This window comes from Festucalex cinctus, chromosome 12 (genome assembly GCF_051991245.1).
Source record: "Festucalex cinctus isolate MCC-2025b chromosome 12, RoL_Fcin_1.0, whole genome shotgun sequence".
Lineage (NCBI taxonomy): Eukaryota > Metazoa > Chordata > Actinopteri > Syngnathiformes > Syngnathidae > Festucalex > Festucalex cinctus.
In genome coordinates, this window is record NC_135422.1 from 11,487,659 (window position 1) to 11,514,930 (window position 27,272).

Sequence of the window (27,272 nt, forward strand, 5' to 3'; positions counted from 1 at the left end):
CAAGCATTTGTCAGTGTGGCCGTGGCATGTTCAGCAACACTCAAGGATCCTTTGCATGTATTTCGAGTGTTTCTTTCTTTCTTTCTTTCTTTCTTTCTTTCTTTCTTTCTTTCTTTCTTTCTTTCTTTCTTTCTTTCTTTCTTTCTTTCTTTCTTTCTTTCTTTCTTTCTATGTATCTAGCTAGCTAGCTAGCTGTCTATCTCTCATCTATCTATCCAACGATACATCAATCTAGCTGTCATCTGTCTATCTCTCCATCTCTATCGCTCTCTATTTCTCTCTACCTATCTCTATTTCTCTCTATCTCTTTTTTCTTTGTTTTTAATCTTTCTATCTTTCTATCTATCTATCCAACTCTCATCTATGTATCTATCTATCTATCTCTCCCTCTATCTCTGCGTCTATCTATCTCTATCTCTCTATTTCTCTCTTTTTTTCTATTTGTTTTTATTTTCTCTATCTATCTATCTATCTATCTATCTATCTATCTATCTATCTATCTATCTATCTATCTATCTATCTATCTATCTATCTATCTATCTATCTATCTCTCCATCTCTTCATCTATCTCTCCATCTCTTCATCTATCTCTATCCTTCTCTAGATCCTTCTCTCTATCTCAATCTCTCCCTCTCTCCTTCCACTGATGATAGCTAGCGAGCTTTCTATCTATCTACAGTGGTGTCCAAACTCGTTCCTCGAGGGCCGTAGTCCTGCAGGTTTTGGATGTTTCTCTTCTCCAACACACCTGAAGCTCATCAGCAAGCTTTGCATAAACCTGATAATTATCCTGTTCATTGGAACAGGTGCATTGGAGCAGGGAAACATCTAAGAAATCCGCAGAACGCCGGCATTCAAGGGCCGAGTTTGTACACCATTGATGTAGATGATTGCTAGCAAGCTAGCTACTATCCAGAAATGATCTGTCATTCTATCTAAAAGTGTTGTGTGCACACCCGCCATGAGGCAAGCACTCGCAGTATATTCTCCTCCCATTGAAGGCCTCTCTAAGTCTTGCCCATAGGACAGACGGAAAACAGCATCGGCCGCTAACTCGCGCCGAACGGAATAGATGACCATTCATGGAAGCGCGGCAGGGCCCTAATCTCCACATTGCGCTCTTTTGGGAAGGGCGAATAAACAGCACAGGGAGCGTGTGCAGACATGACAAAGGCAAGCTGGTCTTCCTCGTCCAGTCTGATCGGGTGTGTGATGTATGACGGAATTCACTCTCACACACACACACACACAGTGTGATCTAATTTGTTTTATGTGTGCAATAAACTTGTGCAACTGTTGTCAGCGGGAACAGCACGTGTGTTAAATTAATGAATCAAATATGTGGTAGACCCGACTCACTGCAACTTGGATTCTAATAAGGAGGTAGTGGAAGTGTGTCACCTGAAAAGTCATGTTTTTTATTTCCAAATTTGCGGAGTCATGCTAACAACATAGCAAGTATAGCTAACACGAAGCCAGGTGTTGAAGCTCACCGGGTGGCTATCGACTAAACGGACCGTTCCATTCAGGGTCGAGACAAGCGACCAAACAAAAAGTGTGACCAGCAGCTGGTAGCCTCAGTCGCTGAGTCACATGGTGAAATGCTTGTTTTGGCCCCCGCATGGTCGCCGTGGCTTGTTGGCGCCCCCACGCACCCTTGCCACCTGCCGTACGTGTTGCTTAGCCTCCATTTATTCGCGCGTGTCAAATATTCCCATCCAAGGACACGGGCAGGGTCACCTGACTACATCAACAGCCGCGTTCCCACGCAGCGAAGCCGCACCGGTGTGGAAGTGGAACGCTGGTTGACAGGCGTGCGCTTTTTATGGCATGTATGTCTAAAGGTGGGGTTTTACTTCAAAACAACTCCTTGCTTGTAGACATTTCAATTTACGCGGTTATTATTACATGTGATGCAGCCTTTCCCATTACACGATTTTGGTGAATAAAACATCCATAAAACTTGTTTGTATCATGTTTCAAAATGAGTAGGAAATTATAACAGAACTTATTTTTCAGCAATAATACGATCGAATCCTAAAAGTTGGGCACTCTATAAATTGTGAGGCCTGTTGCAACAGAATTTATATGCTCAAAAATGCATTTTTTTTATGATTATAAAAAGCTGCTCTTGTACTGAAAACAGTATATTTTACAGTGAAAATCGTTTGCCATAAATACCGATTTTTGGCCATGAAAAAGAAATTTGTATTAAAAGGTATTTTTATAAAAAACAAAAAAAACAAAACTAAAAATACTGCATTAATGCAAATACTATATTGTTTTTGACACTGTATTTTGCCAATGAAACACTTTTTGCTTTAAAAAAAAACATACATTTTGCCATAATATAATATATTTTGCTATAAGGCATCATACACGTCATATATCAATATTGCCGATTTCAGATCACTTCTCTGATGATTTGGGCTTCTTAGTGATACACATTAAATCCCCTTCCATTGCTATATTTATTTTGGGCTGTAATTCCAATTTCGGCCACTAGGTGGCGGACAGTATCGTGTGTAACATTGTGCAAATTTTATAGAAGACAAAACAGCAAGTGTGAGCCTCAGTGATTTCTACAGAGATTAGAAACTGTTGACTGTTTTGATCCTCAACTGTCTTTCATTTTTGTGGCTAGGAACAATTGTAGGTTAATTTAATAATCTACATCTTTAAACATGATTAAAAAATGAAAACTATTCATTAGGGGTGTCGGGCGATTAAATTTTTTAATTGCAATTAATCGCCTGACTTCAGTAGTTAACTCACGATTAATCACAACTTTTATTTCTGTTCTTAATAAACAAGAAAAAAAAAATTTTAAGTTTTCATACTTAAAAAAAAAACAGAAAAAATTGAACTATTAAACTAAAATTAAACGAATAGAATAGATAGACTAGAATAATAATAATAGAATAGATAAACTAAAATAAACTAATAAAAATATGGCTGCATCTTTTAGTCATTGATACAGCAATTTAATAATTCATAAAATGGAGTTAAAATTAAAGGTGTGTGATATTGATTTGTGTTGGTCATTTTTCTGCCACTAGATGGCATGATTGCAGTGAATTTTTATTTTCGTAATAATAGCAATCTAATCTTTAACATGAAGTAACGTGAAGTTCTGCACATTCTTTAAAATTGCAAAAATACAACTTGACCCCAGTCTCCACAAATATATGTATTAAAATTTTGACTGGATGTCTCTGCTGCGTTACGAGTGGAATTGTTACTTTCCAAGTAACGGGCGGTCATTAATCGTGCGTTAAAAAAATTAGTGGCATTAAAGGAACTTTAAATTAACTCAAAATTAATGCACTAATTTTGACACCTCTACTATTCATATGATGATGTTTCCTACATGTTTTTCCCCACTATGTACCTTCTTAGGAAATCACTCATTTATGGCCCTATCGGTACTTTTGCGACAAACATTAAAACCATCTCATATGGCACGCTAGCTAGCCCTCGTCTGATGATCCGATTTTGCGCAAGACGCAGTGTGGCTGTCTGAAAAACAAGATAATTTCTGGGTCTTCTGTTTTGGCTGCGACGTGCCGATTTGACGTGATCTTTTAGTGGAAAAGCGTCGTGACCTCCCTGGATGACACGCTTCGATGATGACATCACCGCATATCACCAGAGTCATTGCAGACGCCACAACTTTGTCGGTGAGCAAGCTGACCTTTTAACTGTCGTTTAGTTCATTCACGTGGCTTCAAGCTCATTTTGTGATTTTTTTTTCTTCGTGTTTCCACCACGTTTCGCCTGTTAAACATACACTAGGATTGTAATTTGATTGAGCAGAGAAGAAGAAAAAGAGGAGGAGGAGGGTGGTGATCATTATGCGTGGCGATTGTTGATGGCTTGATTGTCTGCGTCCAGCTGCATGGAGGAGGGCGGGAGGGAGCGGGAGAGACGAGGGGGGGAGGAGAGGAGAGGCAGACTCACTGACGCCAGGCTCGGAATTCTCCCATCCATTGAAAGAGAGAGGCGATTGTGTCCGTGCTCTTCTGCAGGGCGAGCACCTGATCCCGCCTGTGCGCATGCGTCAAGTCTGTGTGAGACAGTTTTGTATAAAGTAGCCGAAAGTAATACTTTGGGTAAATAATCATTTGAAAAAAAGTATCTTAAAGTTAAAGTTACCATGGAGTGTATAATTTAGCTATTTGCTATGCTAACAGGTATGATGGGGCCCCAATAAATGGCTGACATTGGCTCATATCAATGACAAAACAGTTTTGCGGCGGGAATCCCCTCATAGGGCCACTTACTAGCTGTTGTTGTCTAGTTGCTAGTTGGGGCCCTGGTGGGATTCCGAAATGTCCCTAATAGCTTAATGGGGAACCCGGTTATTAAGTTTGTTGGTAGATTCGTTTTATACCTGATTTATTTGATAAAGGATGTTTTCTTATCAATTGTCTGGAATTTTTTTGCGTTTGGGGCGGGGTCTCCATGATCCAGCTTTAGCCCCCATGGGGTCTGGAAATTACCATATCTGTGTACTGTAGTATAAAAACTCATTTTCGGACATTGAATTTGGCAAAAATGGTGGTTCAAATTGTTTTGTTAGTTTTATTTTTTAAGTTTTGATCAGTGATCTTAAACATCATGTTGGCTAATGAGCAAAGTTAGCTTGAGGATGTTTAGCCATATGCAAGCTAATTGATGTTTTGACTTGTGTTGTTCCGATACCGGTTTTTGGCCCCCGATACCGATACCCAGCTTTGCAGTATCGGCCGATACCGATACCTAAGTTGTTGTTTTTTTCCCTCAACATGAAAAAGCTGTCCTGCCATTGGTTCAGAGCATTCAAGGGCCAATAGGATATCTTAGATTGGCATGTAGTGAACATATCACATATCAGTGAATGTCGTGCATGAGCAAGACACAAGATGCTGCATCCAAGATCCTATATTAGCGTTGGAATTAATGGTATCGGCATGTTACTTGTGAGTAGCCACCGATACCGATACCACTGTTTTAATGCAGTATCGGCACCTCTGCCGATACCAGTATCGGTATTGGAACAACACTAGTTTTGACTTCACTGTATTAATATGAATTATAGCGTACCTCACTCTTATCAACAAACTTTTGTTTGTTCTAATGAAGATGGTTTGAGGAAATGTATATATTATATTTAGGGACTGTGAAAATATCATTTTACTTGGTTGCATTACAAGACTGATCTGAGAAAGGGAACTGCTTGAAGTCAGCAGTATTTAAGTTAGCTCATTAATCATGCTTGTATGTCATTTTCCCACTATCCCTTCATGGGAAGTTTGAAAAGGGGAATGTTTATAACTTCCTCCTTCACAAACTGGTCAAACTCAGTGATATGTATCTTAAATCATACTTGGTATCATCACAACACTCCACCTTACCTTTTACAAGTCATAACCTCACATTTCCCTGCAAATATCCACACTTTTTGGTTCTTTTTTGCGCCGATGTGAAGCGCAGTGTCGTTGATTGGCAGTGGAGCGAGCCAATCAGAGCGTTGAGCGTCTCCGCGCGAGGGCGGAGTGGAGAATCGTCAAGAGGGGGGGGGGGGTTGAGTACGCGTCGGGTGAATGGATGACGTCGGGAGGCTGGCGCCAGCATGTCTGGGACTGGCGCGTTAGATCAACACAGCTGGGCCGGGATAGGACACACAGCTGGCTGGCCGCTGCATTCCTCTACAAAACAGGATTGTGTGTGTGCGTGTGTGAGAGAGGGAGAGACACAGAGAGAGAGAGGAGGGGAAAATAAGACATAAATATAAGGAGCAGAACGGGACGTGCTTCCCTGGCAGCCAACTTGTGTCTTTGCAATTATTTCAATATTGTTGTTGTTTCTTTCTTTTTATTTTGTTATTCATTTATTTATTATTATCTATTTGACAAGATACAGATGTGCATCATGTGTTCTCTGAGGCACATTATTATTATTTTTTTTAAAGTGTCCCACAAGAAGAAAAGACTCCGCTTGACCTTTTACCTTCATTATGTCTGCTAGTATTTTTTTTTTAAACTATGAGGTATAGTAGCCGAGTTACTACTCATGGGCTATGATAATATTTTTTTGCTGAGCTTGCACTTAACCAAACATATTGCAAAAACTGTAAACAGTGTTGAAACGCAGTGTTGAGACACATTTGACAGTTTCTATTACTCAAGAGACTTTGGAGGGAAGTTTGTGCTGCAAAAAAGGAATAAATAAAATAGGTTTATAAAAGTATTCAAAGTAACTTTTTTTTTTCAAAAATAGAACACTTAAAATGAAATCATAAATATTTGCACTATATTGCAATAATAAATGTATTGTAAAATAAAATACATACATTATCTCATTTAAAATAAAATAATGGAACCATTTTGTAATAACATAAACAGTAAATAATTGTAAAGGTTAAGTGAAAGAAATCTTCCAAAAAGTGTTCCAAATAATAAAAATGTTGAATATAAAATATTACAAAAATATATTTATTTATTTTTATTTTTTTTTATAAATGTGTTATCGACCATACTCATATTGACCCCACAAGTGGGGAGTTCAAGTATGACAATAAAAACAAAATGTATTATTTAAAACATAAGTGAACATTCAGAATTTCAGACAATTATTTGTCCCACAATTCATTAAGGACGTCATACTAGTAAATCTATTCTTATTATTAAAAACAAAAAAAAAACAACAAAAAAAGTCTTAAAAAGCCAGTAAACATCAACCCACAAATGTCCATAATATATAACTTGTTTTAATGTAAATAATTTTCATGACTTTGGTATGGCAGCTGCAGAGAACTTTGTACAACCCTATTTAAAGCCAGCTTTCAATAATATTCCAATTTGTTTTGCTCGGTCCTACCTGGAAAAGGTAATTGATTGACAATCCCTTGAAGGCAACCCAGGTCGCATTTCCTCATTCTTTACCACCGCGACCACTAGGCGGTATCGGCCAATGAGAAGCCGCCTCTATTCGCTTCCGCCAATCAGAAACTGCCGCTAGTGAAAGGGCGTGGTCTGGCGCTCGCCCTATAAAGCCGTACTGTAGACCCTCGTCTTGACAGCGACGCGAGCTCCTCTCACCAAGGCGGAAGTCAACAAACCGTGACGACTCTTCATATTTGTCCAAGTCCGCCATGAAAGCCATCAGTCCCGTTCGCTCAGGGAGGAACTGCTACAAGGCCGTGTGCTGCATTTCGGAGCGCAGCTTGGCTATCGGCCGGACGACGAAGCAGCAACATCAGCAGCACGCGTGCGTGGAGGTGCCGGCGGGCGACATGAACGACTGCTACTCGCGGCTGGCGGCGCTGGTGCCCAGCATCCCCCGCAACAAGACGGTGAGCCAAGTGGAGATTCTGCAGCACGTCATCGACTACATCTTCGATTTACAGATCGCCCTGGAGGCCGAAGAGACCCCGAGGCTCTTGTCGATAAAGGTAAGCAGGTTTGGACTACTAAGTCTTTGATGATACTGATTTATCTGGGTGCAAACATAAAAATAGTCGTAAATGCAACGGAGTTTTGTTGATTAAAGTTTGGGTCTTCTTCTAGACTGCCGACCTGACCAGGACTTTCTCCAAAGATGAAGGGCGATTGTGCCATTAGGATATATCATTTCTGATCATGGTAGGTACGACTGCCCCCATTTTGGTAACCTTTATGAGTCATACTTTGAGTGGGAAACGTCATCTGTATGTCAATGGGGATCGATCAGGGGTGAGCAACATACTGTGTGTGGGCCAATATTTATTTTTCACGACCAACCATCAAAAACTGAGAAACTGTTGTTTTTTTAATTACTTTTAAACAACAAGTTCGACTATTAAAAAACTCGTTATAATAAACAATTTAATCTTTTTGTTGTTTCACAAGTTGCTTTAAATTGGCAATGAGATTTTGAATGGAGACATAAAATTGGTTGTCGTGGACCTCCTGATTTGGACATTTTTCATCCTATTTCCGATTGGATATAGAATTATTTTAAAACAAAATGATTGTTTTTTGTTTTTGTTCCCTCTGACGTGATTTGAATATACAACACTACATACAAAACAGTTATACTCTCCTACGTTAGACATTGTGCAACAGTACATTAAAAGCAACTTCCATTTCCACACTAAATGTATGAAAAAATAATGTGATAAGTGACTTTTTTTTTTAGGCACTTTAAGGATTTTGAACAAATTGCAAAATCTTTTAAACGCGTGTATAGTTGACACTGACAGCCATTGAAATGCATTTTTGAAACAAAAAAAATCTTCAGAATATGTTGATAAAGCTCCAATGTGCAATTCACACACAAAAAAAAAATCACATTGTTTCTCAACTTTATTATTTATTAACAATACTGAATCAAGTTTTTAGGCAGTTTTGTAACACATCCCCTGTGGTTTTTGCATGATGGTCCGCTTAAAATGTTCTGCTGGGATCAAATCATAGCCCACGGGCCACATGTGTCTCACCCCTCCCTAAAAATCTAACAAAACCTAGCAAAATAATAGAAAAAACAGCATTTTAGTGTCTTACTTAGCGTAAATAAAATGTTCTCCCTGTTGTTCCAAAGCTAAGGAACTTATTTAGTTTTATTTTGGGGGGCAGTGGAATGGTGCGGTTGTCAGTGTGAAATCACTTGAAAACCATCTTTCGGATAAAGCAGCCCATTGATAATGCGTGAATAATCCAGAGCGGCGGCTAATTACGCCGTGAGGCCCGGGTTCCATTTGAAAGCGGATTCATCGCTATCTGCCCGGGGTTAATGAACGCTCCACGCTCGGCGCCAGTCTGTCTGCGGCGGCGGCGAGGGAGGGAGGAGGGAGGAGGATGAGGAATCTTGACTTGACTTTTTCTTTCCTTCTCTCCATGCAGGTGCAGGGAAACACATGTCTCCACTTCACTGCAGGCCAGAAGAGCACAAGAGGAGGAGGAGGGGGGGGTCAAGAGAGAGGGTGGGATAGGTATGCAGACGAGATGGAAAGCGCTTGACTGTTTTTCTGCTCGTTCCGTCCGGGATGGACGCATCAACACACCAAAGCTTCATCAGGCCTCCATTTTGGACCCGTTCCTATACTGCACCTTCAAATATTTGCATTCCAGCTGTCACCAATGTTTGTTTTATCACCTCCATACAACACCTGTACATATCGATAAGGTGCATATGCGAGGTTTCTTTTTTTTTTAATTATTATTATAACAATCCAGAACTCTATAATAGAGTTACTTATAAACTGTCTGCGGGGATTGTTGTGTTATTTCCACAGACGATATTCCCATGAGTTTCATAAACTCGTTCTTGTAAAGTTTGTTGTGTGTAATATGCTGTTATGTCGTGAAATAAACCTGTTTGAAACAAACAGAACAGGGTGGTTTGATGCATATGGTGTGAAGGTATAGAGCGGGTGTGGCTACCACAGGATGCGCATGGGTGGACAAATCAATTTCAAAAAAGTTGGGGGTTGCGGGGGTGGTGGCTTTCCTGTGTGTTAAGATTTTCCAAAGTGTGTTATTTGAAAATTATTTGTCATCATGGTTGAAACGGCGGCAATTTTATTGACATTTATAATTTGATTGGATGGTATTTTATTATATTTTTAACATTTATGCAAGTATATTTTGCATAAATAAACATAGAAAAAAGAAAAAATGACTATTGATAAAATGCACTGTCATGCAGCAGTAACAATGTGCATAGCTTTATTTAAAAAAATAAAGTAAAAGTGAAAATGATAGGTTATGTGAAAGTAAAAGCATTCAGTATGCACCTGTTAAAGTGGGCACTGTTTGTATGACGTCACCAAAATGACTCAAACATCTGATTAGAAAGTCCTGAAGTATTAATTTAAGCATACAGTGAAAAAAAAAAAAACACTGGAAAGTTTTAAAGACGTTGTAATTTTCCCCACTTTTTGGCAAAAATTGTATCAATGACTCCCCCAGGTGGCATAAGGTGGAATTACTCACTGCCCAACTAACTGGTTCCTGTCTCACAGATTGGATCCATTCATTCACTGTCAACATGTCTTACTCTGTCAAAATGTCTTATTGTCATTTGTTAGTATAATTATCTCACCAATAATTAAAAAAAGGAAAGATGTAAAATGCCAGACAAAATTAGCATCAGTACAACCCCCCAAAAAATGGGTTATAGCTCCATCTAGTGGTTTCAAGGATCTGTTTACTCCACGCTTTATCAGAGCCGTAGCTCTTTATACAACACTGACATCTAGTGGTAATAGTGAGATTCACTTTGTCGTATCACATTTATACTGTACATATGTATTGTACTGGCTGTGCAGCAATAACCATCAGAAATGTTAGTGAACTCAAATAGAATAAAACTGCTTACCAGAAGTAACGCGACTCATGAGGTGCCATCTGCTTGCTATTTTATTTTATTTTATTTTATTTTATTTTATTTTATTTTATTTTATTTTATTTTATTTTATTTTATTTTATTTTATTTTATTTTATTTTATTTTATTTTTAATCCCAATGTATGTCGTGTAACTAATTATGGTGCTCATGAGTACTGTGTCATGGTGGTTTGCATGACTGCCTCACAGCTAGAAATGCTCTGTGATTGAATCTACGTTCAGTTTTCTACATGTCGTGGCTTTGTCAACATATATACAAGATATACCAAATTGTACCACAAGATGGCAGTGTTGGACGAAGATACCTACCACACAAATTCACACGCAAAAGAAACTTTTGGAGATGTGCTAAACCACTAAATCACTCTGCTGCTGCTGCTGTTTATTCCATTTTTAAGTTGTTATTGTTGTTGTTCTTCAGTTAAAGACACTGTAGACAATTTTGAGTGATTTCTTTTTAAATACATTCAATATGTTTGAAGATAGGTGCTGAAAACATGCAAAGACTGAGAACGCTAGCTCACTAGACTGCTAGCCTGCCAACTCGCTAACGATTATTTTTGGGATACAGCGGCATCACTGCCAGCTACTGAAACATGACAATGAAAACAATCTTTTAAGAAAAGTTAACCATTGTACAATAATACTAAACAAAAGTTTAAAAAATAAATAAAATAAAAGCATGACTTTCGCCAATACGAAAACGAGGATGCGCCAGTTTTTACGCTGAGCTCACGTACACCTGTCTACGAAAATAGTCTTAAAGTAATTTATTACATTAATATTTATTTATTTTTTAAAGTAATTTATTACTGTATTTCAGTGTTGTTCATTTTAGTGGTACTTAGAGATCTAATGTAGTACTGTATAGAAGAACTTTTTGGGATGGTACTTTGTTTAAAAAGTTTAAGAGGCACTATCATAAGCAAGTCATATGGCCTAGTGTGTGCGCGTGCGTGCATGCGTGCACGTGTGTTGGGGGAGGGGCTGTTTTCTTTCAATATCTCCTCTGAGCCAATAAGCAAGCACGAGCGCTGCTCCTGCATGAATCCAATTATCACACACACACTCCTGCCAATGGCCACAATAGCCTTTGTGTGTGCACGCTGACCCTTTTTCTCAAGCCATACATACTCGTTTTAAGTCTAATGGAGTCCGTGAGGCGATATGTGGCCTTTCCTACATTTTACAACACGCTGTCTTTGTGTTTGTTCGGTCATTTTTGCTATTGTGAGTTGCATTTTGGCAACTACACGACTACAATGGAGAACATTTCATAAGAACTTGTATGACTTATTAGAATGACACAACAGTAGTCATGGTAAATAGAATATGTTGGATAGACTAATGCCATTGCAATGTTTGGTTGGTTCGTGATTAACACTGCACTTCATTCGCATATATTCTGCATAAAATTATTTGTATTATATTATTGCATACTATTTTTAATATTTATTTATGTATTTATGACATTTTATATTGATTTAATTTTAAATTATCATTATTATTATTTGTTTATTCTTAAAGTCTTTCATTTACTTTTATATACTGATACAAATTGTTTTATTTATAATACTTACATTTGATACTTTGTTTAATAATATGACTTTGATACTATAAACTTATGTACGTACCATGCTTGTATTATATGTTATGTTTCTTTTAATGTCATCACCACCATCAGTACTATTAAAAAACATTTGTTCCTAAAGAGGCATGGAGCATCTGAGGCACTAGCTTCTACATTTGTGCCTTTGATCATATTTAAACTGCTGGAGTGGTTGTTTTCAGGACTAAGGATGTGTATTTAAATAAAAAGAATACAATTGCATCATATTTGTAAGGGACTCGCACTTGTGTAATATTTCATACTTCTGTTGCTTAATTTCCCTTCTGCAAACACTGTGCTGTAACGGAAAATGATCTTTAATAGTTTATGGGAGAATATTATTGTATTGATAACTTCCTTGCTAGCCTTGAAATATTGCTTTTCTAAAACTATTTTTAAGCTATGTCACTATTTTTTTCTTAAAACTGTTCAAACTATCACTTTTCATTCAGTTTTCAGCATAAGAACAATGTGTCCCCAAAGCGAACAAAAAGAGGCTGCTGCCTCTTTAAGAGGAACCAGCCCCCCTCGCCCCCTCCTTCTCGCCGACCCAACTGTTTTATGCAAATGTGGCGTGCCGAGCGTGCCGCCGGCCAATCGGCGACGAGCTCCAACCGCGGGAGATCTAAATTTCGCGCGACGAACTTTGGCGCTAAAACATCGGACTGAATGGAGAAGGGAGCCTGGTGACTTCGGGGCGGACTGGGTCACAATCTCACGCACAGAAGGGTGAAAAAAAAAGAAAAGAAAAGAAAAAAAACAAGCCGGAAGCACTCCGCCGAACCCTCGGTGGTCTTTTGTGCGAGCCTGTGGACATTTTTAAACACACTTTGGTGAACTTCTTGTACGTTTTAAGACATGTTTTGTGGATCGTGAGGAGTATTTGTGTACAGTTTTTTTTTTTAACAGGCGGTGTTCGCCCTTTTACTGACGTCACCACTCGGAACCAGCGCGTTGTTGTTTCTTCAATGTATACTTTGGGTGCCATTAGACTTTTGGACCTCGACTGAGGTCTAAATCTAAATGCTTTAATAATAATTATTTATTATTATCATTATTATTAGTAGTAGTAGTATTGTATTTCTTTTGTGTTTGTTTGGTTGTTGGTTGTTTTGTTTTTGTTTTTTGTTTTTTTAAACGGGTCCCCTTTGCGGTACAATGATGCGCCTGCCCAAAGGCGTCTCCCCGGCGTCGGGGCTTCCGTGCAGCCAACACAAGATGAAGCTCGTGGCCGGCGAGTTCTTCGGCACCGGCTTGTCCAGTCCGCCCCTGAGCACGGTACCGGTGGGTTACTTCAGCCAGATCTGCCCCAACACCGCCGCGGTGGAACAAAGGGCACACAGCCTCTACTCGACCCCCCACGGACCCGACCAGAAGCCCATCAGATCGACCACCGGACGCCTGCCGGTAAGGAATCCAACAACAAACCCGGTTGTGTGTTTTTTGTGTGCGAGTGTGGGTGGAATAATGTGCCACTGGTATGCATGTTTTAATCGCTTGTTGACGTGGGAAGACACAATAGAGTCAGTCAAACGTATTCGAGACAATACATCACAGAAAATAATTACAGTAAATTTGGAAATGGTGTTGTTCATATTGGGTGAATCAGGACAATAATGTTTGGGGTTTGTTGGCTCCATATGGAACTATAAGACACGTTGATACCACAATTCCAGATACATACTAACTAACTGTAGCTATCTGATAGTTGTAACTGATAAATGATTTTGATTCAATATCATTCATATAAAAATGATATTTTGTTATTCGCTGAAATGGTACTAAAATATCCATATTGTGCAATACTAACTTTCCTAATGCAGGACAAAGTTTTGACATTGTAATTTTGCTTGCCAAACAATTTGGTGGTTGACTTTTAGACAAAAGTTATTATTAGTGTTTGGTCAAACTAGTCTAACACATCCCTTCTGAAATATCGATTATATGATACCAGCTGTATGATAATGGAATCACTTCCCAAGTAAGAATGTTGATAGTTGGACTTTTTTAAAAAGCTAATAATAGTCATTTGTAAGAATGTGCCGCTGTATTGGTGTACTTCATCGGTGCTCGTAAAAATTCTCCAATAACCGTAAGCGCCATTTCAGCTGTGTGTTTGTGTAGATATGTTATTGAGACTGCAAATTCTGATTGGTAATATAGATGAGGGAGTCACCGGGCGGCGATGGAGGTGGCCGTCCTGCGAGTTGCCGTGGCGACCCACCGATTAATTCTGAATGTAAAATGTAGTTTCATTTAGTTATCATTTCTTTTAAAAGCATTCTCGTCTTTATTTTACTTTGGTAATTATTTTAGTTTTGTTGTTTTGTTGACTTTAATAAAAAATAATCTGTAGTAATTTACTGTCAGCGAAACCAGACTTGCTATCATATCGGTCAGAAAATATATCTGACATCGTCCATGCACCCGTCGCCATCGTTTCACTTTTTGTCCTTTTTTAGTGATGACACTCGAATGGCAGCTGCCCCACTTGCCTGCCTTTGTAACCTGTTCACCACAGGAGGGAAGGCGCAGGGTCAAAAGGTCATAATAGATAACTGGTGTGACAGACACAACTCAAGTGCGAAATAAAGTCCGATGTGAACTGTTTTACTCCCCGTACCAGCTGTTGTTTGCCAAATTGGGCCAAAGCTGTAAAGATTTAAGGGGGTGACACGATGGTTGCGACCAAATCTCGTGGTGACCCACCCCTCACACTCGGGCTTGTCATCGCTATTAGGCGCCGCAAGAGGATTAGCGTCGTCTAAGTACAGCGAGGGGGCCACCTGCCCTTACAGATGATGCTTTCAGGTGTTCTATGCATGATGCAACCAGCAGATTATGTTTATTTTTATGGAATATGACTCTGTTTCTGGCATGGAACACCACATAAGTTATCTGTGGTCCAGGGGACTGCAAGTTGTGCACCCCTGAACTAGCTGACTGACTTGATTGTACTGCCATCAGAAGCGGGCAGCGGGTTGCTGATAAGGCCGCAATAGACTTGGAGTGTTTTTGCACTGATAGCAGTCTTTACCTCCCTCCCACATGTGTGTGTACTGTATATGGTATGTGGAATGCGAAAGTATGTGTCCATGGCATGTTATGTATAAAATTGTTAATTAGATCTGAAAGGGGGAAAAAACGATGAGTATGTCATCAGGATTATTGTGAACAAAATGCTGATGGTGGTTATTCTTGTCACAATATTGTTAAAATTGGCAGAATATGTTAACAACAACAAAAAGCCATAAATCATTCCACACAGTTTTTTTTCCTTTTGAAGCTATATATGGTAATATTGAGCCCATATTGCGCACTCCTACTACAGTGAACCCCTTCTGTCAATAAATGACAATTGCCTTTAGAATTGATATGCAATGATTAATTGACAACTAATCAATCAAATATATTGTAAAGTAATCTGCAATTATTTTTGATGACAATTAATCTTTTACTGACCTAAAATTGTCCGAATACTCAGAATTTCAGCTCCTCGACAGTATGTTATCGCAGATATTTATAATCCGCTATGAAAGTGGACAGACCTCTATAAACACCTGCGTTTACTTTGGGAAACAATGATCAATATTATTGCCCATTTTATGAACCAAACCAGTAACAGTATCATTAATAAAGTGTTAGTAATAAGTAAAATAAGTGTTAATACAGTTTCTGCACTGTCAGTTTGAAAATAAATCAATATATCATTAAATATGTCGATTTATCGATGATTGAAATAGTCGTTAGTTGCATTTAGGCATGTGCTGAATTTAGAATCAAATCTAATACTCTTATTCTACAATCTAATGGTCAGACAGTATTAATGTGAGCAAAAATATCACAGTATTAAAATTACTGTTCTAGAATAACCTTGTTTGTTTTTGTTGTTTGTTTTGTCGTTTTATATTTGGGTAAATAAAGACAGCATTTTTTCCCATTGATCACAATCTTATTTAATTCTTAAACAAAATCTAGACATATTTGGTACAAATGAATACATAAAGAAACAAATAAAGATTTATTTAAATTATTCTGTTTTAATTCTTATTAGTAACTCACAGTGGTGAACTATATTTAGGACAGACTCATTTTGTACTTGGGGCTAAATAGTACCTGCTGGCACTTTATTTATTTATTTATTTATTTATTTATTGGGGGGGGGGGGTTTATGCACATCGTGTTTAAAGGTGTAATCTTGTGCAAATCCGTAATATTGTAAGAGAGAATATTCGGTTGAAAAATGTCTTTTATTATGTGACGGGAGACACACAAGCATAGCTTCTTTTTTTCCCCCACTGCTGTGATTGTTGCAACATAGTCCATTGTTCAATTCCTCTTTGGCTTGTCGCCCTCATGTGACACGGCGACTTGACCACAGCGCGCGGAATCTTCCAAGTCACCGTATTTAACTTAACGGCGAGTTTGAAAGCAAAATGGCGCTTCATTCATACAGAAAGTAAAAGGACGTAGTCGAGTTTAGTGTGTCAATGTGTGACTAAAGTTCCACTTTAATCACCCTCGTTGTAGTAAAAGGCAATCTCTTTAGTGCCCTGTTGATAGTGGTGCCAATGTATTAAAAACCTCCTCCGTGCGAAGTCCGCCATGTTCTTTTTCACTTTCACATTTGACACTTGAAATTGAATGGAACAGACACACAAAAGCCACTCAATCAAAAAGGTTTATGAGGCGAGTTGAACATGTAGTTAAGCCCCGGCGAAAGCTAAAAACGAGCACAAAATGGCAGATCCGCCCGACTCTTTTCTTGTCGTTGGCAACGCAACCATTATTGTCCTTATACTATGACGACAAGGGTGTGGTAGTCAGGTGGGGGTTTGTGTACTAAAGAGTCGTTCTTTTGCGAGCTTACTGTAACTCGCCTTTGGCTCGGATGGAATCTGGAGTCGTATACAAGCCTGACAGGAAAGGTTTGCTGCCGGTGCTGGCAATGTTTTTTTATCACGTGACACCAGAGATTCTGCGGCAATCAGGCGGACGGATGACCTCAGGGTGTCACGTGACTGCTCGGGCGTAACGGCGCCGGCAGGCGGCAAGACGTGAGCGCTGTGATACTTGCAGATAAAGACGACGAGAAGAGTTTGCTCTTTTTTTCTCAATCGACTTCTGACTCGTCACACAGTACATATGAGCTAAACTCCCCCCGTCCGTGTGTCATATTTAATGAAGGAGATGTCTTAAATTGTCACTTTTTAAACGTGTAGATCCCCGTGTGTAAACCAAGCTTTCATGTATTATATAAAAGTACTACGGACTGTAAGGAATCCACGTGCTGGAATGCACTGGGAAAAAATCCCTTGCACACACGGTCGACCTCCACCCTGAGGCCAAACAGCTACTGGCTAAAATAACGCAAGTCAAAAGCACCCAAACTTATTAACTATACGCTGGAGTGTGTTGAACTTGACATTTAATGTTTTAAGTAACATTTTCTCAGTCTCGCCTGTCTCACAAGAGACCTGAACCTTTTTATTATTATTATTATTATTATTATTATTATTATTATTATTATTATTATCATCATTATTATTATTTAATGTATTTTTATCAATTTATTTATTTATTTTTTAATTGTAGAGGGGGGGGTAAAATTCCAAGGAAAAAAAATCTCACAAATTTATGAAAAAGTACTCAAATATTTGTGACATTATAAAGTGGCAAATTTGTGAGAAAAATTCACAAACTTACAAGAAATGTTCAAATACTTGTGACATTATAGTGGCAAATTTGTAGGGGGAAAAAAAGCACAAATTTACGAGAAGAAAATGCATTATAAAGTGAAGAAATTTGTGAGAAAAACTCACAAATTTACTTGAAATAAACTAACATATTTTGGAGAAAAAAAACTCATACTTGCAAGAAAGAAAAACTCACAAATTTACAAGAAATGTTCAAATATTTGTGACATTGTAGTGGCAAATTTGTAGGAAAAAAAACTCAAATTTACGAGAAATAAACTAGCAGATTTGCAAGGAAAAAAAACTCACAAATTTACAAGAAGAAAATGCATTATAAAGTGAATACATTTGTGAGAAAAAACCCCTCACAAATTTACTAGAAATAAACTAACAGATTTGCGGGGAAAAAAACTCACAAATTTACAAGAAGAAAATACTCACAAATAAAATAAACTCACAAATTTATGAAAAAGTACTCAAATATTTATGACATTATAAAGTGGCAAATTTGTGAGAAAAACTCACAAATTTAGGAGAAATAAACTAGCAGATTTGCGAGAAAAAAAAACTGAGACAGGCTACTTGCGAGAAATTACGAGAAAAAAACTCACAAATTTACGAGAAGAAAATTCTCAAATATTTGTGACATTATAGTGACAAATTTGTCAGAAAAAAACTCAAAACAAATTTACGAGAAATAAACTAGTAGATTTGCAAGAAAAAAAAAACTGAGACAGGCTACTTGCGAGAAATTACGAGAAAAAAACTCACAAATTTACGAGAAGAAAATTCTCAAATATTTTGGACATTATAAAGTGGCAAATATGTGAAAAAAAAAACTCAGATACTTGCGAGAAATTGCGAGTTTATTTCTCGTGATTCTGTGAGATTTTTTTCTTGCAAATTTGTCACTTTAAAATGTAAAGGGTTTTTTTTCTTGTAAATTTGAGGTTGTTTTTTTTTCTCAGAATATTACCTTCCTCTAAAATAAAAAATAAATATATATATATATATATATTATTTTTTATTTTATTTTTTATATATATGTGGCCCTAATTTGCTATTGTAATTTTGAAATGGTGCTAAAGCAGAATTTTTATTTTATTTTATTTTTATTTATTTTTTGGGCATATTGTCCTGGCAAGATGCATTTTCTACAGATGCTACAAAAATGCTGACAAAGCACTACTTGCATCTTAGTAAAACTTTTTTTTTTTTTAACTTAAAGCTCTCATAATAAATGTCTTTGATTAGCTCATTGTGAAACTATATATTAACAGCCAGCATTTTGTTTTAAAGTTTCTTGTCCTTTATGTGTCTTATTTTTTTCCTGCATTAGCGCACATGCTCACTTCACATTCTGTATAGCTCCAGATGTCGCTGGCTAACAGGTGGACATGTCGCGCTTTAGCACGCTAGCACAATGGCGGCTTTCACGTCCAATACGATTCGCCACATTTCGCGTCCCGGAGATTGCCAGCTGTCTCGGATAATTAGCAACAAGTATCTTCTTGGGCATAGCGGAGGAGCGTAGAGTTGCCAAGTTTGTACACAGAAGCTAGAACAGCACAAGGTGAGATGCTAAACGTTGGCAGGCAGCGTGTGGCGTCGTCGCCTCCAGTAGTCTGTGGGACGTGTTCCAAAAAAAAGCCCAAGTTTACTGTTGGGCGGAACCGTTTGTTGCCCCAGAGCGTCATTTTGGCCTTCTATCAAAGAATGTTCCAAACACACTTTCAAGGTTAGCGTCTTCGTGCAATACCAATGGGTCGACCTGTCTTGCAGGTTTGATTGCTACAGTGCTGCTTCCCAACCATTTATTGAGCCAAGGCACACATTTTAGACAAATGTCACGCCACACCATCCAACAAGACTCTCACAGAAAGTATCAATGGACATGTGTGACGTTTAATGCATGCATTGCTAACATTTAAGAAAAAAGACATATTTGTACTTAATTTAATTTAATTATTTTTATTAGACAAGGCTATGGCCTCACTAAATGAAGCTTCTCCCTTTACTTCAATATAATCCCCAGGCACCAAGTTGCCATAAGATGGCGCCATAGCAATATTTTTATATTAGACAAGGCTTTGTCCAGAGCACAAAAAAGCGTGAGGTGAGTTTTCCTAAAACTGAGGATAGATTCCCCTAAAAAACAGCACATGGTAACTTTTTTTTCATTTTTTTTTAAGCTTTTTTTTCATCATAAAATTGAGAATTTATTCTTGTAACGTTGAAAAAAAAATCTCTATACCTTACAAATGTTATAACATTACCCTTTTATTCTAACATTATTTTGTTTCATTTTTATTTAATGTTGCAATTTTTGTCCCACAAAAAAACAAACTTTTCTTTCAGTCATAACCCTTTTTTCCCATAACCCGATGACAGTCCCCAGGAAAACTTTTTTTTTTCTTTTTTTCTTATACTTACTGATTTCTCTTGTGTCATGAAAAATATTGTTATAAGTAAGACTTTTTCTCAATTTTACAAGTTTTTTCTTGTAACTTAAGACTTAATTTTTATAGGAAGAGTGTGATTTGATTTTAGGGAAGAAAAAAAAAATTCTCCCCCCGCTGATAATGAGAAGAATGTTTCATGCAGTTGGGCCACTTTTCTGGAACAAAAACTTCATTATGAATTTTATATATATATATTTTTGTGTGTAACATTGAGACTTCATTCTAAAGGGAGAAACATTTCATTTGACAAACCTTTCTTGTAGCATTATGACTTCATACACGTTGTTGTTTTTGTTCAAGTTGATATTTGATGTAATCCCCTTTATGGTGCTGTGTTGCTGCAATGTGTTAAACTGTAAGAAGAAATCTGTATGGGAGGGCTCTTCGGGGGAGGGTCGACTCTACTGAGGACTTGTGGCGTTGTGCAGGCGGCGGGTTGAGCTGATTAAACTCCCCGCGGTCTCTTCCGCCTCCCTGTCCAAGCAGCCCCTCTTGAATTGCTTGGTAAAGTGTGAGTGGATGCTTTGTTTCTGCACTTGAGGGCTGTTGGCACATTTATGACGGGCCTCACTTGCCCTGCATGGTGACACGCTTATGATTTAGCGCTGAACTTGTGCTTATTCAAAGTCAGTGGGGGTTAAAATACAGGAAGGCCCTTACCACGTTGTACACTGTAGACTTTTGTTTTGTATATTCTTATGTGTATGCTAAAATCACCTCGTCTTTCTTCAGGCTAAAAGGAAGTTGGATCTTGAAGACCCAGTTTTCCTCCCCGAGTTCCGCACCCCAAAAGGCAAAGGCGGCATTGCGGCAAGTCCAAGAAGTAAGAACACAACTTCAAATGAACAATTTCAATTTTCCTTGTAAGGTGCTACAGATTATTTGCTTTTTAGCTCCAAAGTCGCCAGGCGAGCGAACGAGGTACGACACCTCGCTGGGCCTGCTGACCAAGAAGTTCGTGGGCCTCATTGCTGAGTCCCCCGATGGCGTCCTGGACCTGAACTGGGCCACGGAGGTCCTGGAGGTCCAAAAGAGGAGGATCTATGACATCACCAATGTCCTGGAGGGAGTCCAGCTCATCCGGAAAAAGTCAAAGAACAACATCCAGTGGCTGTAAGTTAAGGATTTCTTTTTTCCCCCTCAATATTGTAGTGGCAATTATTTTTTATCAAAGTCCTCGTCCCATGTAGTTTTAACAAGCACGAGCAGTAAAATAATATTTATTGCTATAAACAATGTCAGATTTATTTTATCTTTATCTTGAACAAGGACAATTTTTTTTTTTTTTTTAGTTTTCACCTTTTAAAAAGTCCCAGTTTACCCATAATTCCACATTTTCCACCAAAAAAAAAATGAAACGTACTGTAGCAGTTCTTCGTCGCCCCCTACTGCTTAGGAGTGTGTCTAGCCAGCATTCGGAGCCCTTCAAAATTAAATTGGGGACAATTTTCTAAAATGCGTCATGAACCAGCATTCAAGTTGTAATTTTCAAATAAAAAAAAATTCCCAGTTTTCCCATAATTTCACATTTACCCAAAAAGACGAGAGAAAAAAATAATCGTTCAAGTGAATAAGACATTCAACAAAAACATTCCTCTCATATTTCAGATTTATATTTGAAACTTTTCAGTTCATTCAGACCTTGGAAACTGAAGTCAAATAGTAAAATAATTATCATGCATTTTCCACATCAAAATTAAAGTTAATGCAGACATTTCACATATGTTGACCTCCTCCATTCGCTCATGCCCCTCCAATTTCAAACCGATTCAGTACATATGACTATGTAGCCATTTTATTTATCTCATTCCCAAAATTTCCGCATTTTCACAATAATAATGTCTTGACTGATTCAAAGCATTCCAACTTGAAACTGTTCATCGCATGGAACTATTTTCATATCTCCTAAATGCTCATATTTTCACTCCCCCCAAAAAGTCAAGAGATATTATATGTGACATAAACGGGTCTCATATTCTATATTTGAACAATTCAATTATTTCACCGTTTCAGGTCAGCTCTTTAGCATTCACATGCAATTTCTACTGAAATTGCATTTTGAAATTGATAAGGGGCGAGTTAGCGTGTGCTGTTGTGACTGATGCTTTCAATGAGGCATGTTTTTTTTGCAACTTCCACAGTATTTTTTGTCGTGGAAACAACTCCAATTTTTGTTGTTCTCTCAGGGTGGGAAATGTGTTCGAAGGCGGCCCCGGCGGAGGAGACAAGGCCCGAGTGGTGCAGAAAGAGCTCGGAGACCTGGAGCGAGCCGAGCGATCGCTGGACGAGCTCATCCGCTCCAGCAGCGCGAAACTCAAACAGCTCACCGAGCACAAAGACAACCAAAAATATCCTTCACGTCATGACAAAACTTTTGAGTATCTTCTTTTGGTTACCGTTTGCCCACTTTAACTCGACATCTGCACGCTGGGCTACGTGACGTATCAAGACATCCGCTCCATCGGCAGCTTCCGAGAGGAGACGGTGATCGCCGTCAAAGCCCCCACCGAGACCAAGTTGCAGGTGCCCGACACCGCGGCGGTGAGGACGCGTCTTTTGTTGTCATTTTAGTGATGAATATATTCAAAAGAAGGGGAGAATATCGATGTGAACGTTCTTCAGTCTTGTTTTCATGTCTGTTGTGTTGAGAATATGGGTAAATTAAATTTTGGGCTAAAAAATAAAATAATCACTTCGGTACCCCCACAGATTTGCATATTTGAGGGTCTCCCCCAATCCCCCACCCCCCATATTTATTTTTATTTTTTATTTTTTCTACCATACATACACCCATTATTTCCATCCCTGGAAACTGCATATTGACTATTCATCAAGATTTTTGAATACTTTTTTGGATTTAACCTTCTTTTTTTTTTTTTTTTTAATTGTTTATTATTATTATTATTATTATTATTTACTTTTTTTGACTCATTCACTCCCAGCCATTTTCACAGAAGCAATACCCATCATTCCCTTTTGCTGGGTTTTGACTGATTTTGCAAGGCTCACATAATATTGCATTGTATTGCTATAAAAAACATGCCTCCTACCAAAAAAAAAAGATTAAAATATCTTCTTTCATCAGGAAAAAAAGTATATTATATGTTTCCATTTACAGCAATTAGCATATGAATATACATAAGTTTCATCATTCGTCACAAATCTATTTAGAATTTTGAGCAATTTGAGCTTTTTTTCAACATGGCCCTGGTTGAGCTCTTATACTCTGCTGCCACCTGCTGGCCGTTTAAGTAATAACCGTTCTTTACAGTTGAGAGGTTGCATCAAAGCCTTCTGTATGCTCTAGCATAAAAAAAAACAAAAAACAAAAACGCATAAATACGTCTTTGGGACACTGAAAACATTTGAAATAGAACGTATTTATACGTTTTTGCACTTCACTAAAAGTCCGTACATCCGCCCATTTTCCAAACCGCTTATTATGAAAATCCATGTCCCACTGTGTACTTCCTTGATACTGATTATTTATATATTTATATCGTATTGTTTATAGATATTTTCCCCAAAAATATCAATCTATTTATTTATTTATTTATTTATTGCCAGGGCTCATTACAGATCTATCTGAAGAGTAAGAATGGTCCCATCGAAGTGTACCTGTGTCCGGACGAGTGCTTAGAAGACGCCAGTTCGGTTAAAAGCTCGGTCACACCAGAAAAGCCCACCGCAACGCCAGTGAGCCTCAGCAGCGTCAAAGAAGAGCCTGTTGAAGGTAAGTTGGGACTTTTTTTTTTTTTTTTTTTTTTTTTCCCCTGGTTCAGGGTTAGACTTATCTTGGGTTTCAAGTTAGGCTCAGTTACACGTTTAACTCATTCAGTGACCAGGCTTGCAACTCAAAACACTTACTGTATATCGCTAAATATCGTACCCCATTACAATAAATGGAAATGTCGTTTCCAGCCACATAAAACTGAAGCGAAAAGAAAAATAGCACTCTGTGTTTTAGTCCATAAAAAAACAGTAATAACATGGAGAATGTAAACAGTCATGTAGATTGCGATTCAGTCAATTGTAGCGCCTTCTGATGTGACTCCCTTGGCCACCAGGGGGCAGCATTATACAGGTGTTTGGTTCAACACAAAGCGGACAAGATCACAACTACTTTTTTAAAATCTGCAGTAGTATTGCTCATTTTTTTGGGCAATATTTTCCTGTATTATGTTACATATTTCTGTGCCATTTGAGTTGAAATACGTATGACAAATCAAGATACTAATCCAGATTAAACGTCAGATTCCTAAATATTGATCCACTTGCCACATTCCCCATACAACATTTTAGATTTTTTTTCATTTTTTTTTTTTCATGATTCCACCAAAACAAACGCAGCGAGCATGTCCACAGCGGCTGCGCCGAACTCCTCTTCCTCATCTTCCTCTTCTCTGCTGGACGTGGAGCGTCTGCTGGGTTTGCCCCCCAGCTTGCTGCAGATGACCGAGGACCAGCTACCCGGCGCGTCCTTCCCCGCCGACCCCAGCGAAGGCGGCGGCTCCCCCTTCGTCAGCTTCTCCCCGCATCTGGACCACAGCGACTACCTGTGGAGCCTGGAGAACGGCGAGGGCGTGTCCGACTTCTTCAACTCGTACGACCTCAACGATCTTTTGTAAAGGTGATGTGACATTTGGGAAAGGGGGAAATAATGAAGCCCCTCCCCTTCAAAAAATGTTGTGGAGATGAGTTGATTCGTTTGTGGGTTAGTCCTGATAACAATCGAGCAAAAGGTTATAAAAAGAAATGTACATTTCAAGGAAAAATCAATACATTAGGTACACGTCTAAGATTCGGCTAGGGAACCATTTCAGTTTTTAAAATCATCTGTGGTGGTCATATTAAATTTCTAGTAAATGTTACTATTAAGTAACATGAGGATTTGTAGGTTATTGACACTTAAAAAAAATTTTTTTGTAAATCCTATGAAATTTAATTTGTGATTTTTAACTTGCTAACCATATATGGACTATAGGTGATGCCAAAATTAAATATAAAGCCAATTAAAAGAAGAAAATTTGACTGAAAATGAAAACGTGTTAAAAAAAACAAACTATATAACTATTAACTACTAACTATTTAAATTGTTTGAAATTAAAGATCTTATTGAAACATAACTTTTGCATTTAAAAAAAATAAAATGTATTTTTTTCAACAGAAAAAAAGACATTTAATGAGTATTTCTCATATTTCCATTTTTAATTAGTGAATGGACAATTTAAAAATTATTTCACACTTTAATTTGGTTGGCTTTATTGTGTTTATTTTTATTTAATTTTGGCGTCAAAACACCACTGCTGTCGTTTAATATTATCAAAAATACGTCCTCAAAGGATCTCAATCAATCACTCCATATAGGTACCAAATCAGAGAGCGGATAATTATAGCGCGTTTAACTCAGGAATTATATCTCGCCCTTTGATTTGCCCCAAAAAGTCTTGCCCGTCTTTGGCCTGCAGGGGGCAGCATTGTTTTTGCTTTAATTGCCCTTTGCAAAGCTTTACAGGTTTGAATCACTGGAAAGCTAAAGCCATCGTACAGCACTGAACACTCCAAAAAGAAAACAAAAAAACAGGTCATCTCCAATCATTTGTTCGCAATGTGAATTATTTTCAAACTCGTATTTGGAAGGTGCTCAAGTCTAATTAATGCCAAGCCAATAATAAAAGAGGATCAGTCACTCGTTTATTTGGAAGCTTTGGTTCCAAATGAGCTTGCAATGCATGTGGAGTAACTAATGCACAATTGCTATTGTATTTCTAAGGAAGCCGTTTTATGCTCCTTTGCATTCAAATGTGTGTTTATCTGCCTGCACTTATCTGTAAACGTAATATTTCATATGATATGATGCTATTGTTTGGGCTTTTAGAAATAAGCTAAGTGTCCTGTCCTAACAAAACTTGAAATTGTGTGTTTGGGTGTGATATATTTTTATTTTTTATATTTTGCCAGCATGGGAAATAGGTCTTATACAATGTGTGCCAGAGTGATTTTGTTTTATTTGAATTTTTTACTATGTAGATTCAGAGAATTTGTAGTAATTTCAATCAGCATTATTATTTTTGTTTCTGGTATTTGTACATAGGTGATTTTGTATTTATACCTATTTTTGCTGATTTGTTTTCATACACTTTTTTTTTTTTTTTTTTTGTATGACATGCAGCACTTAATATTTTTGTAATATTGTGTGTTTGTTGAAAACATGAAAATAAATAATGAAGCCATCACTCCTTGTAGTTAATGTTGCCAAACACGGTGTCACATCTTTTGTTTATGTACAGTCCTTCCTATTTTAGGGCGGGGGGATGCTCTGCACTAAAGACCCTAAAACTATTGATCTAATGAGGAGTGACATTGAGAGAAAAGGTGAACACGAAGCGTGACTGCGACCAAGGCTAAACTATGAACCCACTCGGCTGGGGGGACAATGGCCGCGCATGGTTCTCAGCAACTTAACATACCAACAAAAGGAAGAGGACACCCCAGAAGGTCAGAGGTCACTACATGGGTCACTGAGGATGGACTTACGAATGTATTTAGTATGTGCAAATATAAGCAGACAAGATTAAGACTATACATCAATATTTAAATGTGGGTTAGTTTGTATGTTAGCATATTAGTGTTCGTATGTTAGCAATATGTTGTTTTTAGCATTTAGCATACAACTTTACCAATACGTTTGAACAACTTTACCAATACCTACATTCGAACGACATAGTCAAAATGTTCCATGCTTCCATACCAGCCATACTCAATGGTTAAAAAATAACAATAATAAAACAAACTTTCTAAAAAAAAAAAAAACTGTAAATCTGTTTTTATGCTAGCAAGTTACAGACATTGCCATTTGGGTCAGTGGGTACAGTTAAATTGTGATTTGAATAGCCGAAAACTATACAAAACCTTCATTTATATCAGTGTTTTCGTATCACTCTTAACAGCATCTGATTTGTGCGAACTCTGCTGTCTGTTTACAACTGAACCAACATCAGGTGCCTATTAGCGCTAAAATGTCTATTAGCTTACGCTGCACAACTTGGCCATGTTTGGTTAACAGCAGGCCATAAAATGGATCACACACATACAGCGTCCATCACAGCAGACTTTCTACAGTCTTAAATTGCCTA

The 27,272-nt window shown here is 37.9% G+C and overlaps 2 protein-coding genes and 1 long non-coding RNA gene across 4 annotated transcripts; 2 read left to right on the forward strand and 1 right to left on the reverse strand.

The window, feature by feature from the left end:
- Window positions 1-245: 245 nt before the first annotated feature.
- Window positions 246-7,612, reverse strand: LOC144032077 (uncharacterized). Its single transcript, XR_013287681.1, has 3 exons — window positions 6,862-7,612; window positions 5,397-5,690; window positions 246-4,066 (listed from the first exon to the last, which is right to left on the reverse strand). It is a non-coding gene; the product is annotated as an uncharacterized LOC144032077 (long non-coding RNA).
- On the forward strand, window positions 7,034-9,354 carry id3 (inhibitor of DNA binding 3). Of its 2 annotated transcripts, none has more exons than XR_013287680.1 (3): window positions 7,034-7,435; window positions 7,534-7,625; window positions 8,865-9,354. XR_013287680.1 is itself a non-coding variant. In XM_077539736.1 (3 exons), the coding sequence occupies exons 1-2, from the start codon at window positions 7,136-7,138 to the stop codon at window positions 7,602-7,604; spliced, it is 354 nt and encodes a 117-aa protein (XP_077395862.1). In that variant the 5' UTR covers window positions 7,040-7,135; the 3' UTR covers window positions 7,605-7,625; window positions 8,865-9,354. The 2 variants fall into 2 exon arrangements, 1 of the variants encoding a protein (XP_077395862.1); XM_077539736.1 differs by having other exon boundaries at window positions 7,040-7,435; window positions 7,551-7,625.
- Window positions 9,355-12,674: 3,320 nt separating this feature from the next.
- LOC144031599 (transcription factor E2F2-like) lies at window positions 12,675-26,236 on the forward strand. Its single transcript, XM_077538903.1, has 7 exons — window positions 12,675-13,385; window positions 20,869-20,959; window positions 21,030-21,249; window positions 22,323-22,484; window positions 22,563-22,677; window positions 23,704-23,869; window positions 24,487-26,236. The coding sequence occupies exons 1-7, from the start codon at window positions 13,137-13,139 to the stop codon at window positions 24,762-24,764; spliced, it is 1,281 nt and encodes a 426-aa protein (XP_077395029.1). The 5' UTR covers window positions 12,675-13,136; the 3' UTR covers window positions 24,765-26,236.
- Window positions 26,237-27,272: the final 1,036 nt, after the last annotated feature.